General features: G+C 43.3%; 1 protein-coding gene across 1 annotated transcript in view; it reads left to right on the top strand.

Annotated features, from left to right (window-relative positions):
- The first annotated feature begins 266 nt into the window (after window positions 1–266).
- The window catches only part of LOC118836759 (dixin-like), a 32379-nt gene continuing 13686 nt past the window's right edge, over window positions 267–18959 (top strand). The window contains exons 1-2 of the mRNA XM_036743951.1: window positions 267–326; window positions 1805–1936. Of these exons, the coding sequence (XP_036599846.1) occupies window positions 267–326; window positions 1805–1936 (192 nt within the window). The remainder of the gene's footprint in view (window positions 327–1804; window positions 1937–18959) is intronic.

Genomic DNA, 18959 nt, shown 5'->3' with positions numbered 1-18959 from the left:
CAGGTGGAGGGGCGTGGCCAGACGAGGTCGTGAAGGGAGCGGGGACCGAGGGAGACAATGTGAGTGGAGGCGTGGTCTTGGGAGGAGCTAGATCAAAGTCGTGAAGAGGGCGGGGACACGGGGAGAAAATGTGGAAGGAGGGTGGGAGAGCGGAGGGGTGGAGGAGGGGGCGGGGCCGGAGGGGAGGGGCGGGGCGGTCTTCGCGTCGCCATGGCAGCGGCAACGCGCCGCGCCTCCTGGAGCCTCAGCTTGGGCCGTAGCAGAGGATGGAGCAGGCCCTGGTCCAGCGGGGCTGTCAGGACCGGGGGCCTAGCCCTGTGCGCCAGGTACGGGGCGGGCAAGCCGGGACACTGGGTCCGGAAGGATGCTAGGCCCACGAACTCCTCGTCCATGATATGGGGATACAATACTCCTTTATAGTGCTGCTGTGGGGAAAGAGCTTTGTGAATCTTAAAGCGCGCTGGAAGTGTGAGTTTTATTATTATTCATTTTTAGGAAATTAAAGTTGGGGGCAAGGGGTAACAAAGAAGCATGGAGCAGGTGGTGAGCCTGCAGCCTCGGGGTGGCGGTACAGCCCACCCCCAGTGCCCAGATAGTGAAAAGACAAGGGAGAGCCTGCCTGGGCATGGATGGGAATGAATGAATGAAGCATTTATTAAATGCTTACTACATGCAAAGTACTGCGCTAAGCCTGGTGATACTAACAGAAAAGTAAGGCGGTCTCTGCTTTCAGGGAACTCAAGTTGTAATGGAAGGGAGGGAGGAAAAAGGGCTGGGAGGGGGCACACAGGTGGGAGAAGGGAGGGCCCTTATCCAAGACTTTGGGGCCTCTGAGCTTTTTCTAGGCCACAGATTTGGCAGTGCACAGCACTTAATTGAGAGCTTTGGAGTCCTAGCCAACCTGTCTGGTAGTGTTAGACTTCCTTTTTTCTTTGGGCCAACTCTTATTCACCTTTTTCATTCCTACCTGATCCCTGGGAGTATAATATTGCCTTAAGCAGTGGGCAGGCTGTCAAAACAGGGCCAGGGCACAAAACAAGTAGCACTGAGTGTTGTCTTTCTGCCAGACTTCAGGGCTTGTAGGGGGAAGATACTTTTTTTTAAATGCTGGAGAGTTGAAATTCCATGTTTCATTGATGGTGATGATGATGATACACAATGAAAATATTACTTTGTGGACTAAAACTGGGGACTGAGAAGGGTAGAGAGAAACCAAGAGTTGGTAATATTTATGATGTTCCTTGCCTTTCTAGAGGTTTGTACAAAGCTGTAACTAGAAATATTTGTACAAAGCTATAATTAGGAATTTTTATACCTAGATTAAGAACTACAAATGACACTTGGGACAAGCAGCACAAAAGGTTCCCTGCTGTGGGCAAATAGGGACCCTAGGACATCTGTTTGAGATAGCTACTAGGGAAAAGATCACTCCCGGACAGCAAAGGACTGCAAGATATTGCCCTCATTGGGTTGTGGTCACCCTGCCTGAGTTATGGCTCTGCCCACAAATATCTGTGATATTATCATGTCTAGTTTCTATAACTGAAGGATAGGTATGGGAGAACATGATGCTTTTTTGGGCAAATAACAGACAGGAATTGCTACCTTCTTTATTACTATTACAGCCTTGGTTATAGGGTGATAGGTGTTCGAATCTCTATGGAGCAGGCCTGTTTTGATCACTTAAGCTATAAGTAACCTGCCTTCAGTTTAAGGAGAGGGAAGCTTTTCTGGGAGAGGTGGCTTCAGTTAATTTCAGCTTCTAACAGTTCCTAAACTGTTTTCTCTTCCCATATCTTTGCAGGTCCCTCTCTCTTCCTCTTCCTTGTCTTTGATTCCTGAGGGTGGCTTTGACCCAGCTGCCCCAGGGCCACAGAAAATGGGGACCCCAGTGATTATGGGGTATTATAACTCTCTGCAGGCAGGAGAGCCATTGGTAAGTTTCTGCTATATCTTTCAGATAAGTGTGATGATATCATGAGGTTTAGGGCTTCTGTACAGTTTAGTATCTGGGGGACTCTGGACCAGATTTTAGGCTCTTGGGGAGAGTAATCACACAGCTCCCTTCTACTAATATTCCACATTTGTACTAGAATCCTTTCTCTTCACTAGCTCACTGGGTTGTTGACTGTGGTACCTCTGTCTGCACTGCTTGGAATCCATTAAGTCAGGCATACAGTGGAAAGTTCCACTTATTCATCAGAATCAAAACTTAAAAAAAAGAAAAAGGAAATCTCTGTGTATTTTAGACTTAGTCTATCAAGTTCAAAGAGGAGTCGAACTGATGAGGTGAAAAGTGATCTGGTCATTTTTTGTGGTCACTAATTGCAAGAATGACCCAGTCTCCACACCTGGAGATTTACATTTATTTCATTTTAATTGTGTTATTAACATTGAAAAATCATACCTCCCATACTTAGGCAATCTAGAGGTGGGAAGAGAGGAAGGGTGAATTGAGACATAATTTGTTCAGATGTCACACACAGATTATCCACAAGATGTCACTGTCCTTGTCTAATTTTTATCCAGAAAGCTGACTGTTCTGAGCATAGCTGGTAGCACATTTTAAAAAAAAAATTAGTATTAAGTATGTTTATGTGCTTTGGTACATTTTGCGTAAAGCATTAGCATCTGGTGATTCCTTTATTGGCTTTCTACACCCCCTGTCTCTCACCATTCTGCTTCTTTTCCTTTCCCACCTACCTACTCAGTCTATCTCACTCACCAGTCTGTTCTTTGTCACCATATCCTATTTCCTTATGTATTCTCATTTTACTACTCTTATCTTCTTTTTCTATTCTTGTGTCTTGGGGGTGTGTGTGTGTGTGTTTGATCCTTCATTGTCTATGCTAAGGAAGGAGGGTAGAAACATGATCATCCATGTTTAGGTGATCCTAAAACTATTTATATTTGATTTGGTAATACAAAGAGACGTATATGTATATATACACATATATATGGACACATATATGTAGATATTCATAGTACTCACAGTGAATGTGAGTATATCCACCATGAATAAGCACCAATTCAATTTAACAAGTATTAGTAAGCACCTACTTTGTGCTTAGCATTTTGTTAGGTTCTTCTAGGGGATGTGAAAAGCAATAAAAGATATGATCATTGCTCTTATGATCTAATGGGGGAGACAACAGCACCGAGAATGGTAGTGAACAATACAAGATGGAAGCTCATAGTGTCACAGGAGAGAAGCGTAGATTTAGAACCGGAATGGACCTCACAGGTCATCAAATCCAACCTCTTAATTTTGTAGCTGGAGAAACTGAGACCCAGAAAGCCTAAGTGATTGCCCAGAATCACACGGCTGACCATTAAATGCTAAATTGTATTGCAGTAGAAGTTTGGAGGAGAGTGAGATAATGAGGGTTAAAGTCATGGGAGAAGGCTATGTATGAGCAGGTGATACTTTTTTTTAATTTTAGACTTTCTTCTTTAATTTATTTTTTATTTCTATTTTACAACAAGTCTCTGAGTTCCAAACTCTCTCCCCCTCCCTCTCCTTCCCCCACCCCTCTAAGACAGCATGCAATCCAATATAGGTTCTACATGTACCTTCGCATTAAACTCATTTGCACAATAGTCAAGTTGTGAGGAAGAATCGTAACCAATGAAATGAATCACGAGAAAGAAGAAACAAAACCAAAAAAAGAAGGGAAAAAAGAGAGCAAATAGTTTGCCTCAATCTGCATTCAGACTCTGTAATTCTTTCTCCAGATGTGGATAGCTTTTTTCATCATGAGTTTTTTGGAGCTGTCTTTGAACCTTGTATGAGCAGGTTGTACTTGAGTTGAGCCTTGAAGGATATGTAGGATTTGGATAGAGAATACATTATTTTAGATGGGGGAGCATGATTGAAGGCATGGAGACAGGAATGAGCACAACCTATTTGTATATATTTGGCATATCAATACCAATCTCTATCTCATCTTGTCATGTATAGAGAGAGATGTATGTGAGGCCTTAAGATGCTTCATTGTAAAAAATATGGTGGGAGTAGATATTTCTGGCAATATGACAATGATAGTGGCAAAACCTTATATCCCATGTTTTTCTGACTCCTCCCCCAGGCAGAGCAGCTTCACTTGTGTTGAATCCCAGCTACTTCTGTACTATTTGGCTTTGACATCTCCAAATCATTGTGCAAAGTTGGTCATAGTCCTCCGTCTTCATATTTCCCCTTGTTTTGGGCAATTTAGGGGAACCCCCCCATACATGATTGTGATATCACTGGAGGGATTTAAGGGTACTTCTACCCTTAAGGGTTAGATGTGGGATCAGAGCCAAAGCTCAACTGCCAAGACCTCAGAAGGATTACCCTTCTAGGGTGAACCACTGTAGGCATCCTGAGTGCTCATAGGGATGATCTAATCCTGGACTCTTAATAGCTCATTCTTGGACTACTGTAGGGGACCCTTTTGTACTTAACCCACACCTCATTCTGACTGATTTGCATTACTGTAAGTCTTTTTCTTAAACATTGTGCACTTAGTGACAGGTTCTAGCTTGATGAATGTCCCGTTGTTTCGAGGACAACGGCCTCATCACAAGTAAGTGACAGCAGTTGTAGCAGTAACAACTTCTTCTGCTGCCGATTGTTTTCTGCCCGGTGCTCTATCATCGTGTTCCAAACTCAAGATCAAAGGGCCATCACTGGAAGAACATTAGTGGTCATATGTTTTGACTTTGTCTTCACTACGAATTTGGATACAAATTGCAAAGAAGCAGATTTTGGCTTCATGTAAGAAAAGCATTATCCCAAATAGGCATGGGTTGCCTTGAGAAGTAATGAATTCCTTATTGCTGTATATATTTGGCTGAGTCCAGATGGCTACTTGGTGGAGGTGCTATTTCGGAAATTCCTGTTTAAGTATCGGTTAGACTGAAATTCCTTCTAACTCCAAGTTTCTCTGATGTTTTGGTAGCTCTATGATAGTACAAATTACCTGCTTAAGAGATTGAAGCTCCTCCTTAGTAATGAATGTTTTTTTCTATCTATCAGTAACAACTAGAATTATCAGAATCATATTATTCTGGAGCTGGAAGCTATCTTAGTTGAAAACTAGTTCAACCAATACCTAACCAGGATACCAAAACATCCCCAACAAATGGTTATCCTAGTGTTGCTTGAATATCTATAGTTATAATGAAACTCATTTTACTCTTAGATAACTTGGATTTGTTCATTCATCTGTATTTATTAAGAATTTACTAGGTGTAAGGTATTGTGCTAGATTCTGGGAATACGAACACCAAGTGAAAAATAGTCTTTAATCTAAACAGACATATTGAGCCTTTCTTCAATTTTTGCCCAATGTTATTCTTTTCCAAAATTCAATTTTATTTTATTTTCGGGTCCAAATTCTCTCCCTCTCACCTCCCCCCTCCACACTTAGGAAACGAGAAAAACAAAATCTCTGTAATAAATGTGTATCATCACATTGCTATTAATTCATCTTCTTCTGCATGGCAGCCCTTAGCAGGGCTTTTTTTTTTCCAGTAGAAACATCTATCTTGTATTTCCCAAGATTTCTTTTCTCGTTCCTTCAACAAGTAAGGAGGGACGTTAGTCCATTTCTCTTGATGTGTTTCAGTTTGTCCATGTTCTTTCTTCCTAAATATGGCACACAGAATGAAATACAGTACTGCAAATGTGGTCTAACCAGGACAGAGTACCAGCACCTCTTTAGTTTTGGACTCTGTGCTTCTGCATAGTGTGAGGCATTGACATATTGAGCTTGAAATTCACTTAAACTTCCTGTTCTTTGTCATATGAACTATATTGTCCAAGCCATGCTGTCCCCATCCAAAACTTGAGCTGTTGATTTTGTTAACCCGATTCTGGGAGTTTACATTACAGACTAAAATCTGGATTTGCCAAGCTTTGCAGTAGGATAGTTTTTAGAGCTAGAATAGATCTTAAAAGTGTTATCATTGTTCAGTCATTTCAGTTGTGTCCTACTCTCTGAGACCCCATTGGGGGTTTTCTTGGCAGAGATACTAGAATGGGTTGCCATTTCCTTCTCCAGATCATTTTACAGATGAGGAAACTGAGGCAAACAGGATGAAGTGAACTTGCCCAGGGTCACACAGCTAGTAAGCATCTGAGGTCAAATTTCAAGTCAGGAAGATGAGTCTTCCTAGGCTAGGAACTCCATCCACTGTGCCACCTGGTCACCCTGCCAGGAGTGGTCTGGACTAATTCCCTCATTTTATAGAGGTGAGATAACTTGCCCAAATTCACATAGGTGGTAAGAAGCAGAGCCTCCTACTCCCAAATCAGTGTTCTTTCCAATATGCCATGCTTCCAATGACCTGGGTTTGAATACTGACCTCAAACTGACCAGCTTTGTGACCTTGGGCAAGTTACTCTGGGCCTCAATTTCCTTATTTGTGAAATGGAGATAAGAATAGTTGTGCTACTAACCACATATATATGGTTAGTAGCACAACTATTCTTATATATATATGTATACATGTATATATATATAGTTGGTACTATACATAGTACCAACTATGTGCTAGGCACTGTGCTGAGCATTTTTAATAAATATTATCCTCATAATAACGCTGAGAGAAAAGTGCTGTTATCCTCATTTTACAGGCAGAAACTAAGGCAGAAAGTAGTTAAGTGACTTGTCCAGGGTCCCATAGCTAATAAGTGGTTATTATAAGGAAAGTGCTTTATAAACCTTAAAATGCTGTAGACATGTGAGTTATTATTGTACCAAGACGTAGGGATGGGGATATTCTAGTCAATACTTAACCTTTAGCAGTTACCTAACCAATACCTCTGTATTTATTCTATTTCCCATCTGTGGTTAAAGATTGTATGTCATTTGTTCGGTCATTTCAGTCACGTCCTACTCTTCATGACCCAATTTGAGATTCTCTTGGTAAAGATACTGGAGTGGTTTGCTATTTCTTTCTCCAGCTCATTTTACAGATGAGGACACTGAGGCAAACAGGGTTAAGCGACTTGCCCAGGGTCACAAAGCTAGTGTCTGAGGTTGGATTTAAACTCAGGTCTTCCTGACTCTAGGCCCAGCGCTCAGTCATAGGGCAGAAACTATTTAGCAGTGTAGTTCATACAAGATATCTGTCAATGTGACTGTTTCTGGTTTTCAGTTTCCCAGAAATCTCTCTGTTTAGGTGTCTTCAGGAAAGATCATTAATTTAATTGGGTACTGCTGTGGTTCATTCTCACTATACTCTTGGTAGGAGCTCCATACAGCAGTGAAGGCCCTGCGCACTGGCACATGGACAAAAGATTTGGCCCTACTGTTGACTTCTATGTGGGCCAAGCGCTAGCCCTGCTTCACTACGTAAGTGGTATAGTGGAGTGTTCAGCCTGGACTCAATAGAAACCTGGGTTCAGAGCCTAGCTCTGACACTTAATAGCTCCAAACCTGGTTCAACCCAGACTCCTTCTGGACTCCCCCCAACCCCTACCCTCCACACACATACTGTTCAGCTCCTTCCAATGTGTCATCTCTCATTAAGGATGGAAACTCCTCCTTTGAAGGCAGGGACTCTCTTGCTTTTTGCTTGTATTATATTCCCAGTGCTGCTTACTTAGCACAGTGTTCGGCAGGAGTGAGTACTTAGTAAATGCTTGAATTGCTAATTAGTTTACAAAATTGTAAAATGGGGCAGGTATACCTGGTTCTTTGGGTACTCTTGGGGAGAGAACACAATGGCAGAGGGAAGTGGGACTGCAATCACACTTTAGTAAGGCACAGAGAGTATAAACAGCACAGAAAGTACAGACAAGGAGCAAAAAGGGACATGGAGGCAGATGGCATGGGGACAGAGGATCGGCTTGGAGAGAGGCACAGAGAATCACTCACATAACCATGAATTAGAGCTGGGAGCCCTGGGTAGCATGGACCTGATGGAGTCGGAGGAGGGCTGGGGACAGGAGTTGGAGCTCTCATTTTTACAGGGTCTATTTTGGAGGGAACAGACTAACTCTTATCTCTGCCATGTTAGGGTTAGTTCATTAACATACCCAAATCATCTCAAAGGTGTCAGTAAAACTTTAAAATTAACTTATCCATGTCATCTCAAAGTTATCAGCAACATTTGGTGTTCTGCTGGTCTTACTGTGGATGTCTGGAGCTTATCTGTGATTTACATATCTTAGGACCAAAAGGTCCTGACAGCAAGGCCCAGAGGGCTTCTCCTGATTTAGCACCTAAATTTAGGTTGTGATTTTTGGTAAATATGTTATACAGTTTGCAAATGATGCCCCTTTGGTCTATGGGATGGTCTGTAGGTTCTCCTTTGCAATCTTACTTCCTACTATTATTACTTTATACTGCTACTTACAAACTTAATATACTGACTGGGGCTGGGGAGTGGAGATGGACTAGAACAAGGTACAATTTTAACACAATGCTTTATCCAGCTAGCTAGCTGGGTGGTCCTGGGTAGGAAAGTTCACGTCTCTGAGACTCAGACCAAACGATGCAATATAGCTCTTTCAGATCCTGGTGTTTCCTTTCTTTGGGGAGGTGCGGGGGGCAGAATGATCAATATACATGAGCAATCAGTCAAGCATTTATTAAGTGTCTGCTGTGTTCCAGGTAGGGTGGCTAGGTGGTTCAGTGGATAAAGTACTGGGCCTGGAGTCAGGAAAACTCATTTTCCTGAGTTCAAATCTGGCTTCAGATACTTACTAGCTAGGTGACTCTGGGCGCGTCACTTTACCCTGTTTGCCTCAGTTTCCAAATGGCAAGCTACTCCAGTGTCTCTGCCAAGAAAACCCCAAATGAGGTCACAAAGATTCAGACGTGACTGACCAACAACAACAATGTCCCAGACACTGTGACTAAGGCTAGGCTTTTAGGGAAGAGAATGAAAGGGGAAGGGAATAAGTATGTGTATAGTACCAACTACATGCTAGGCACTGTGCTGAGCATTTTTTACAAATATTATCCTCATAATAATGCTGAGAGATAGGTGCTGTTATCCTCATTTTACAGTTAGAAACTAAGGCAGAAAGTAGTGGAGTGACTTGTCCAGGGTCCCACAGCCAATAAGTGTCAGAGGTCAGCTTTGAACTACGGGCTTCTTGACTTTGAGCCCAGGGCTCTATCCAATGTGCCAGTTAGCTGCTTTAGTGTTCGGTGAAGCAATATTCCATTTTGTACTTGAGACTTTTTTTTACTTCCACAGGCCTTAAATGCTTTACCTGAGTCCCTACCAAGAGCTCTGTTTTTCTATGTTTAAAATATAAGCCCTCATTTTTGATGCCTGAATTATCGTGACTATGGTGCATTGCTCCTGAGGAAGCAGTGTGACACAATGGGGAGGGTGCTGGACCAGGGCTGGAATCCTGCGTCTGCCCCTTACTACTTGAAGACCTCAGATAAGTGACTTCACCTCTTTATGCCTCTGTTTCCTCACCTGTAAAATGAGGGAGTTCGACTTGATGCTATTTCGGGTCCCTTCTATAAATCCCATGGACCCAGGAGTCCTAAGGCAGAGATCCCATCTGATTTTTTCAAAACTTCATCAGGGTCCCAATATCACCAGTAACTAATGTCCTCAATTTCCATTCTTTCTTTCTCTCTCTTCTTTTCTTTCCTGCCAATATCATTTTATTTTTTAAAATCTCACTCCTGTCTTTTTGTTCCTCTGTCTTACTCTCTTTGTGCCTGAGCCTTACAGTCTCCGGTCTCATCTGGAAAAAAAGAAGGTTACTGTGTTTAGTGTGGAAAAAAAAAATTAAAAAGACCTGTGATTCACTTCTTTCCCCACCCTCCTCCTGAGGTTCTGGTGGCCTTGGCTGCCCGCCGGCCTCTCCCTGTTTGTGCTTGTGGCTGTGGCTGTTCTGGCCCCTCCATCCTGAAGTTGTTTCTATAGGAACCGCTCACCCGCTTCTCCACCAGAGGCCCCCCAAATGAGCATGCCCAGTGCAAGGCTTCTCTTTGGCTCCTGTCTCTGTTTCTAGTAAGTGGCATGTCTGGGACTCCAGAGAGATCCCTATGAACTGAGTGGAGAGTCTTTGTGTTCAGAGGAGGAGGAGGAGAAGGAGGAGGAGGAAGAGGAGGAGGAGGAAGAGGTGGAGGAGGAGGAGGAGGAAGAGGAAGCCTGGTCTTGGGGATTAGGTCCTGGAAAAAGCAAGGCGGGAACAATGCTGGCCTGCCTGACCAGGGGGAATTTCCTGGATGTCCTGCAGGAGGGCTTCACCGAGGTAACTGCCCTCTTCCTACACTTCTGGCCTTTCCTTTCCTACCTATCTACTCGGCTCTCTCGCCCTCCACCTCCATCCTCTGCCTAGCCAGCATCACAGCCTGTCCTCCCTGGTGGGGATGGGCCGGTGAAGAAGTGATACAAAAGGGAGAAACCCAAAGTGTCTTCTGCTTTCTTTTCTCATCACTTGCCAGTGCTCAGAAGGGCAATGTTTTAAAAAGTGACCTCTCCAGAGAGGTAGCCTTCCACTTTGTAAGGGATTCTCTCCAAACACATTCTTAGGGGTGCCTCTGAATTTTTGAGGGGAATCTGTAACTCTCAGGGTCAGTCAAGCTGGACAGGGGACACTGTAGTGGCTTGGGGGATGGGGAGGGGGAGGCAGACTCAGGGACGGTATTTTAAGGTATTAGAATTTCAGCTAGAGTAGAAAGAATGAAGAGCAGCTGAGAATTGTAAAAGGTCCCTGTGAGGTACTCGGGCTGGATTTGTACCTTTGGATCTGGAGATTTCTTCACAGCCTGGAAAATATGGTTTCCAAAGGAGAGCTCTAAGGAAGTTGTAAGCCTGGGTGCTGAGCACTTTGCAAACTTGAAAGCATTTATATGTCAATTATTAGTATTTCGTTCTCATTTCTGTGTGTGAGTGAATTTAAAAATATAAGAATGAATCTACAGAAAATAAGCCTACATTCCAATACTGTTGTTCCATTTATAAAAAAGTAATTTTATTCACCCAATGTCTTCAGTTCATTAAATATAAAACAATAATAATAGTAGGATAGGCACCTAACCTCAGACTATTTTTCCATCAAAAATATGAGAAAAAAAGATAATAGTAATAATAGTAATATAATGATGATGATGATGATATTTCTACTAGATAGAAACAGAGCTCCTTTTAGCCCCTGATTAGAAATTCCAGAAACAGAAATGAGTAGGGTAGGAAATATGAGTACAGGCTTTAGGGGGCAGTTTCCTATCCCAGAAGACTTGGAATCTGTTTTCTCTTGGAATTTTCAGTAGTTCTCTTTCTGCCTTCCAGAACCAGGAAGTTCTGACTTACCATTTCCCTCTTTTCCATCCCATTTGCACCAAGGGATGCATCATTCCTTCTGAGTGTGATCTCCCTCATCTGCCCCATTCAGTGGGGCCCCCACAGGGATACCCAGGATTCCCTTGACACAGCTGCATAACAGGCCTCCTTCCTTAATTCCTGTTTCCAATTATGAATCTCTGCAGCCTGACCTTCCTCAAAACCTTCCCCAGGCAAGGCCCCTTCCTGTCCTTCTTGTCTTGTTTGAGACACAGAGGGAAGAAAGCCTCCCCTAACCTACAGAACTTTCTGGGTCTCTGGTATTGGTGCTTCATGCCAGGGAAGCAAGTGGGTGAGTGAAGAATGGGGCCTGGTCCAGAGCCCCTCCACTCCAGACCTAACATTTTTGATTCTTTGCATTAGCCCTGCCAAAGAACTCTTTTTGATGAGATACAGCATGAGATTTTTAAACACAGAAGAGATAGAAAGCTACCAGTTTAAAATAACTGCAGTGTTCCTTGGCACCTCCTTTTCTCATTCTCACTTCTGAGACACCTACCTCCCCCTTGAACCCTTAGCCTGAGACTCGGAGTTCTGATGTGCCCACTAATTCTAATGTACAATTACTTTCTCAATCAGTGCCCCTAGCTAGCTGTCATATTGTTCATCCAGGAGAAATACATGAGCATGGAGTCATTCCTAACATATACCTTATGCTTACCTCACTGTTAACCTATCTATTGAGCCACACAGAGAGAACCACTGTATGTTCAAGTGTATGATTAAATGAGATAATGTATGTAAAGTTCTTTGTGAACCTTAAAGAGCTATAGAAATATTAGCTATCATTATTTTTATTGTCATATCATTCTTTTAGAGGCTCCCTGAAAGTCTCTTGGGAACAATTCCAGTAGCAGACAGGGTGACAGGGATGATATAGAGTTCATCTTGTTTCTATATGGGTCTGATTTCTTCTTCTACCTCTCTATATTTTAATAGCTTTTCATTCCATATAACTTAGAGATTAGGGATATATGGTATGGTGATTGATATGAAAAATGTTGTTCTTAAATTTTTATGGATCATTTCTCTGTATCTAGGCAATAGTAGGCATGAGTTATTATTATTATCTAAATTTCATATTTTTCGGTTGCTACTGTTTTATTCCCAGACCTTCCATTAACAGAGCCAGAAATTCACATAGACTTGGCCATCTTTCTAGTGCCTTTGTGTTGCTCTCAATAGCCTCTGTCCCCCAGTTAACACATAAGCAAAGAGAAGGGCAAAGGAGTCTATTTTTTGGTAGGTGGTAGAGTCCTTATAGATGTAGTAGAGACACAGCTATGTATTTTCATTCTTCCTGCAGTGATCTTACTACCATCGTGACTTATGGCCATCCTCCCTACTTTGTCAGATCCCAAGCCAATTTAACTGCCCTGACAAGTTCACATCTACTCGCTACTACATGACCGTGTCACAGTCCTCTCTTTAACCCATTCATCGATTGCAGTGAAACATGGCTGAAAGCTCATTTGTTCTTTGCCATGCAGTCATACTAAAAGGGCATAACTAAGGTCCTAGGGTCAAGACCATACTTCAGTATCTCTGAGACACTAAAATTTAAAAGATTATCAAAAATTGCTTGTCTTCTCAATGGATGAGGGAGAGGCTGAAGAGAGGGAGAGAATTTGAAACTTCAAAATTAACAACAATAACAAAGACAATGTTAAAAATAAGTAAATAATGTGAAAGACGATCACAAGTCTTTGAACACCCAAATCCAGGAGCTACTGTGTAACTATGGCAATATTCTCCAGACACATTAGAAAAAAACACATGTAAATTAATCCTATCTATCTAGGTTTGTTTAAGGTCAGTTCCACTTAGAACAGCAAAGGGTTTTGGTTTTTGAGTTAATTAACAACTTTCCTACGGTCTTTTGGCTCTGAAAATGAAGCCCTAGAGTTTTCTAATTTGTACTCAGGACATGTCCTCCTTTGGGCCAGTACCCTGGCTTATACTTTTCTCCATTTAATACACACACACAGTCAACTCCTGGGGATGATCCAAGCACATCTAAAGCTGTCCCCCATCACCTAGTTACTTTAAAGTTGGCCTGTGATCTTATTCTGCATGACAGGGGAAATTGTCACCCAAAGCAGGGCTGCAGGGTCCTAATTATATAGGTGGAAGGGAAAGCTGCTGCTGCTGCTGCTAATTCCAAAAGACGCCTGCCCTTAGAGGCAAGGTTCTCCTCCACCCAGCTGCTGTACTGGCACAGACCACAGGGCCACTCCTCATTGCAAACTGAGATTCTGCCACATTTCCTGCATTGGAGAACAGAACCATGGCGCCAGTTCCAATAGACTGATGACCGAGAGATTCTGATTATCCCTGCCAGTGCCGCCTTTCATTTTTTTTCTCCACTGATACAGATAATGTGCTTTGTAGACTATCCACATATTTTGGCGGGGGGGGGGGGGAGCTGCGAAACCCCACAGGTCTAGATGATTTGATCACTTTCTTAACTACCATGCTCCTGACCAGGCCAGGTTTTCCCCCATTTGATTTCTGCTGCAACGCTGCCTTTTTTTGCCTTTTTGGTCACGTAATTATTTCTATCTCTATGAATATGGTCTTTGGTTCATTTGTTAACATGGATTTCCACAAGTGACATTCTCAAGGGTAAGCTTTCTTAGAAAGGTTCTTGGCACATGTGCTGCATGACAGACATAGGATTGCAGCTTAGTTTTGTAGACAGGCACCCTCTACCGACCCACCTCTTGGTGTGGCATACAAGATATACCCCTCAGTCAGTAGACTTAAGGCAATGTTCACCTCTTGAACACTTGCTAAAGAAAATCAATGTCTCAAAGCGATAAATTAGGGAGGAAGGTATGTGTGGGGCAGAGATATGGTGGTTTAGAATTCTGACTTACAGAGTACTCCAGAGTACAGAGTACTCCTGAATGGACCCTCTAGCCAGGGGGAGCACAGAGTTTTCTCATTGACTAATAAAATTGCTAATGTAAAGCAGTTCTCTATTGGCTGAGCTTCCTCCTCCTTACATATGGGCTGGCAGAATTTCTTTAGCAGGTTTCTCCCCAAGGAGAAGAGCAATATGGATCTTTTACTAAGTCCCAGCTGCCTCTGTGGCCTCTTAAAAGCAAAGTGAGAAGTTATGTCTGGTCTCAGCCCCATAAAGGGGAAATATAATAAGTGTGAGTAGGGGCTTGGAGGCAGCAGCTGCTGGAGTAAGCATCTTTCCTAAGTGCTAAGTGTCCTGTGTTTATTCCCAGGTAGAAAGGCTCTTATATTCGCCAACAAGAGAGTCCTGATAGTCTGACAAAGAACGTGTCCTTTTACTGCTCTGCTGTAGAAATTAAAAAGTCTGATTAGCCTTTGGTGTTCATATTCCCCGCTCTCTTCAACTTTCTTGCTTCTGACCAAACTGACATGCCCTCTCCCCACCCAGGCCCATTGGCTCCATTCCCACAGGAGCTGGTGCCAGGAAAACAGATGCTCCCTGGCAGGAAGCTACCGAACAGCTTTATTTCATTCTCTGTAAATGATGGGGCTGGCCAGGCACGTACAGCAGTGATAGGAATCTCTTGTTTCCCAAGTACCGCTCAGCGGGGCAGTATACACGCTGGTGATGCTTCACGTATTGTGGCTGGCAGTCCTGGCCATTGTGTCCCAGATCAGACAGAAGTGTTTTGCAAAGGATATTGGAGAAGATTCCCAGGACCAGTTAGAATAGTGGAGGGTAAAGCAGGGGTCTAAATAGAATATAATGATTCAAATTGACACTTAGCTAGAAAATCTCTCTCTTGGAATCTTGCCAGCACTTCCATCTCTCTTATTGTATACTATGATAGTGACAGTGGATATAATCTGAACTAGTACAGAAGGCTCCCTTGTGTCCGTGTTAAGTGATCAATCAGCGATCATTTATTAGCACTTTTACATACATGCGTGATGTTAGGTGCTAAGCATTCAAAGACAACAGTGTCCATGTCCTTGCTCCCGAGATGCTTACGATCAAAGGAGACTATAGGTACACATACAGATACATTCAGAATGAATACAAAATACACCTGTGGTAGTTTAGGGAGAAAGGGAGCCAGCAGTTGGGAGGATCAGGAAAGGCATCATGTAGAAGGAGGTGTCCTGAGGGAAGTAGGGGTTTCTAAAAGGTAGAAGTGAGGAGGGAATGCATCCCAGGCCATTTTGGTTAGACTGTAGTGTTCGGGAAGGGGAATCACATAACATGAGGCCAGACAGGAAAACTGGCACCAGGTTGTAGAGGGCCTTAAAGCCAAAGAGAGGAGTTGGTATGACCACTGATATTCTGGTGGTACTTGTGACTCACATATTAGTCGAGAGCTTGCCATCAGTAGAACTTCAAAAACACCTATATTTAGAGTTGCCTCACTTTTGTTTGGTGATGGTTAAGGTATCTCCTTTATGAATACCATCATAAAACTATAATTAATAACAAATCACTTATAGCACTTTTTGGTTTATAAAACACTTCATTCACAACTCCTTCTGGTAGTAAAAGTGGTCACTCCCATTTTACAGAAGAGGATACTGAGGGGTAGAGAGAAGTGACTTGACAAGGTGGCAGAGCCTGGAACTTGAGTTCTTTGATGCTGTCCTCACTGCATCACATCTCCTCCTGTGGGTGCCACTGACACTTCAAACTCAACATGTGAAAAAGGGAGGCTGTTCCTTATCTTTTCCCCTAAAGCTTCTCTTCTACCTGACTTTACTCCTTCTGTCTGTGGTACTATCATTCACCCTCAATCAATCACTCAACATGCATTTATTTATCAGCTACTGTGTCCCAGGGACAGGACAGAGACAAAAATGAAATAGTTCTTGTCCTGGAGCTTATATTAGGAGAGACAACCTGTATGTAAATGAGCCTAGACAAAATCAGTAGGCAGTAACCTGGAGGAGAGACTCTTGCAGCTAAAGGGATCAGGAAGGGCCTCATATAGGAGGGGAGTGAAGGATTCTAAGAGGCAGCAGGGAAGAGGGAGCACACTGCAACTGTCACCTGGGTGAAGGCGTGGAGTCTGGAGATAGAGTATGAGGAACACAGGGAGGCCAGTGTTGTTCAGACCAGGGAGTGAGGAGAAGTGAGTGATGTATAATAACCCTGGAAGGGTAGGCTGGAGCCAGGTTCTGAGGGCTTTAAATGCCAAATAGAGGACCTTGTATTTTGTCCTAAAGGTAACAAGGAGCCACTGGAATTTCTTGAGCAGGGGATCAATATGGTCAGACCTTTGTTTTAGGAATTTTACTTGGCAGCTGTGTTGAGTATAGATTGGACAAGGGAGAAACTTAAGAGAGGGAGACCAAGAAAGGGTCTAGGTGTGAGGTGACGAGGACCTTTACTGCAGTCGTGGTCACATGAGTAGAGAGAAGGGGAAGGATTCAAGAGAGGTTGTGGAGGTGAAATAGACAAGATTTAGGACCTGAGTAGATGGGAGGTGTGAGAGACAGTGTGAAATTGAGAATGATGCTGAGGTTGTAACTGGAAGGATACCCTCAACAGAAATAAGGAAATTAGAAAAGTCAGTTTTGGGGGAAGATAATGAGTTCTGTTTTGAACATGTTGAGTTTCTGATACTGGAGTGAGGTGGTGGTGTTCAGTTTGCAGTATCCAACAAGCCACTGGTGATGAGGACCTGGAGCTCAGAAGAGACACTAACCCTGGATATATAGCTCTGGAAGTTATCTACAAAGGGATGATAATTAAACCCATGGGAACTGACGAGGAGGCCAAGTAAGAGAAAGTAATTCACCATGCACTCCTTCTCTTCTGCTCTCATATCAAACAGATGATTGACATCATCCACCATCTTCTCTTTCACTCCATTTTCTTCCAGTGTCCTAGCTCCTTCCCAATGGCTTACAAACACCAAGAGTTAATAGCCTTCTGTAGGCATTTGTCTATGAATGGGAGGAGAGATGAGAAGATATTTATAGTGAAATGAAAGTTTGGGTTTTTTTCAAGGTTTGTTTGTAGGCAACAGGGAATGAGCTAGGAGATTAGGAGCAACTGAAGATTAGAGAGGGAATGACTGTGAGAACAATCTGCTGGAGAAGACATGAGGCGTAGGATCAGCGGGGGGGTCCTGTTAGGGAGAGGGGGTATCCTTACCAAGAAGAAGTGTCACCTTTTCATCAGAAATTGGAGTACAGGAGAACTTGGGGGATGATGCAAATGGGGTTTTGATATGAGAGTAGGAGAGGTCATGGTGAATTACCTTTATTTTCTCAGTCAGATATGAAGCAAGATACTCTGATGAAAGAATGGACAGAGGGGAAAGTATGGGAAGCTTGAGGAGAGAAGAGATTTGGAACTGCTCCTGTGGAGAGTGGGATGGAGGATCAATTAGGGAGGAGTAAAAAGACTGCCTTGTGGTGAGAAGAATCAACATAGTTTGTAGTATTCCCAGTTAGTATTGCTGTGTGACTTCCTTCAGCACCCAGCACTGTTAAGGACTGGATGCAGGACACAGAGGACAATGTCATGTTGAACTGGTTAACTATAGGGGAAAAATTAGGAGGGGAGGAAAGTGAAACCAGAGCAGGGGTGAGGGACTTGGAGAGTACTGAGGAATGGAAGGGTTGGCTGTCAAGGTGAAGATGAAGAATAGGTTTAAGAGAATGAAGCAAAGGGAGAGATAGGATGATAAGAGGTCATGGCTGGATAAAAGAATTTCAGAAATCTTGAAAATGGAATTGGAGCGCTTGTGGATGAGTGTGAGATCAAGGGTGTGGCTGTCCCGGTGTGTGGCCATGGTAAAATAAAAGCATAAATCATGGGACTTGCGATTGAGGAACTGTAAAGTTTAGCTATTTGAAGGAACCTCACCATCAACCTGAGGGAACACTGAAGTACCCTAGAAAGGGGACAGGTGTTAGGGTGGCAAGAAAGACTGTGAGCCAGGTACTGACCTCCTTGAGAAAGAGGGATGATGAGTAGATAAATGCCTCCAGGAGGCAGATTGGGGGTTGTAGTTGGAGAGATTCCTAAGCAGCAAGTGGCAGAGGGAGGGTCTGGAAATGGCAGTGGAGAGCAAGAAGCTTGCCTGCTCTTACTCCAGGACCAGAGAGAAGGTGCAGCCAGCACTAGAAAGGATGGCCAGGATTGGCTTTTGTGGGGAACCATGTTTGTGAGTGCCAGAAAATGGAAGCAGCATGAGAAGGGTGTTAATGAGAGATTGGGAATTCCAGAGGGCAGAGTGGGAGACACAGATGCAGCTAGATTGGGATATGGGACGGGGGCAGAAGGTGGATGGGAAGGAGACACCTAGAAGTGGGGGATAGCTTTTGCTTATGCAGCTGTGGGGGAAGGGGAAGAGCTGGGGAGTGGTCTATATCACAAGGATTGGAAGTATTAGAGGGAGGAGGTTGCTAGCCACAGGAAATGGGGTACCTTTTACTGAGGCTTCCACTGTCAATCCTGTGAATAGTGGAGGATGTATCAGTTCTCTTTTAAAAGTTAGGGAAGAAGGGAGATAGGGCTTGGTAGTAGTAACTGTCTCTATACATAAAGGAAAGGAAGGGAATAAGCATTTATATAGCACCTACTATGTGTCAGGCACTGTGCTAAGCACTTTTTACAAATTTACAAATGAGATTTACAAAAATCTCATTGGATCCTCCCAATAACCTTGAGAAGTAGGTGC

The sequence above is a fragment of the Trichosurus vulpecula genome, chromosome 2 (assembly GCF_011100635.1).
Source record: "Trichosurus vulpecula isolate mTriVul1 chromosome 2, mTriVul1.pri, whole genome shotgun sequence".
NCBI classification, from domain to species: domain Eukaryota; kingdom Metazoa; phylum Chordata; class Mammalia; order Diprotodontia; family Phalangeridae; genus Trichosurus; species Trichosurus vulpecula.
This window is presented reverse-complemented; position numbering and strand designations above follow the sequence as displayed.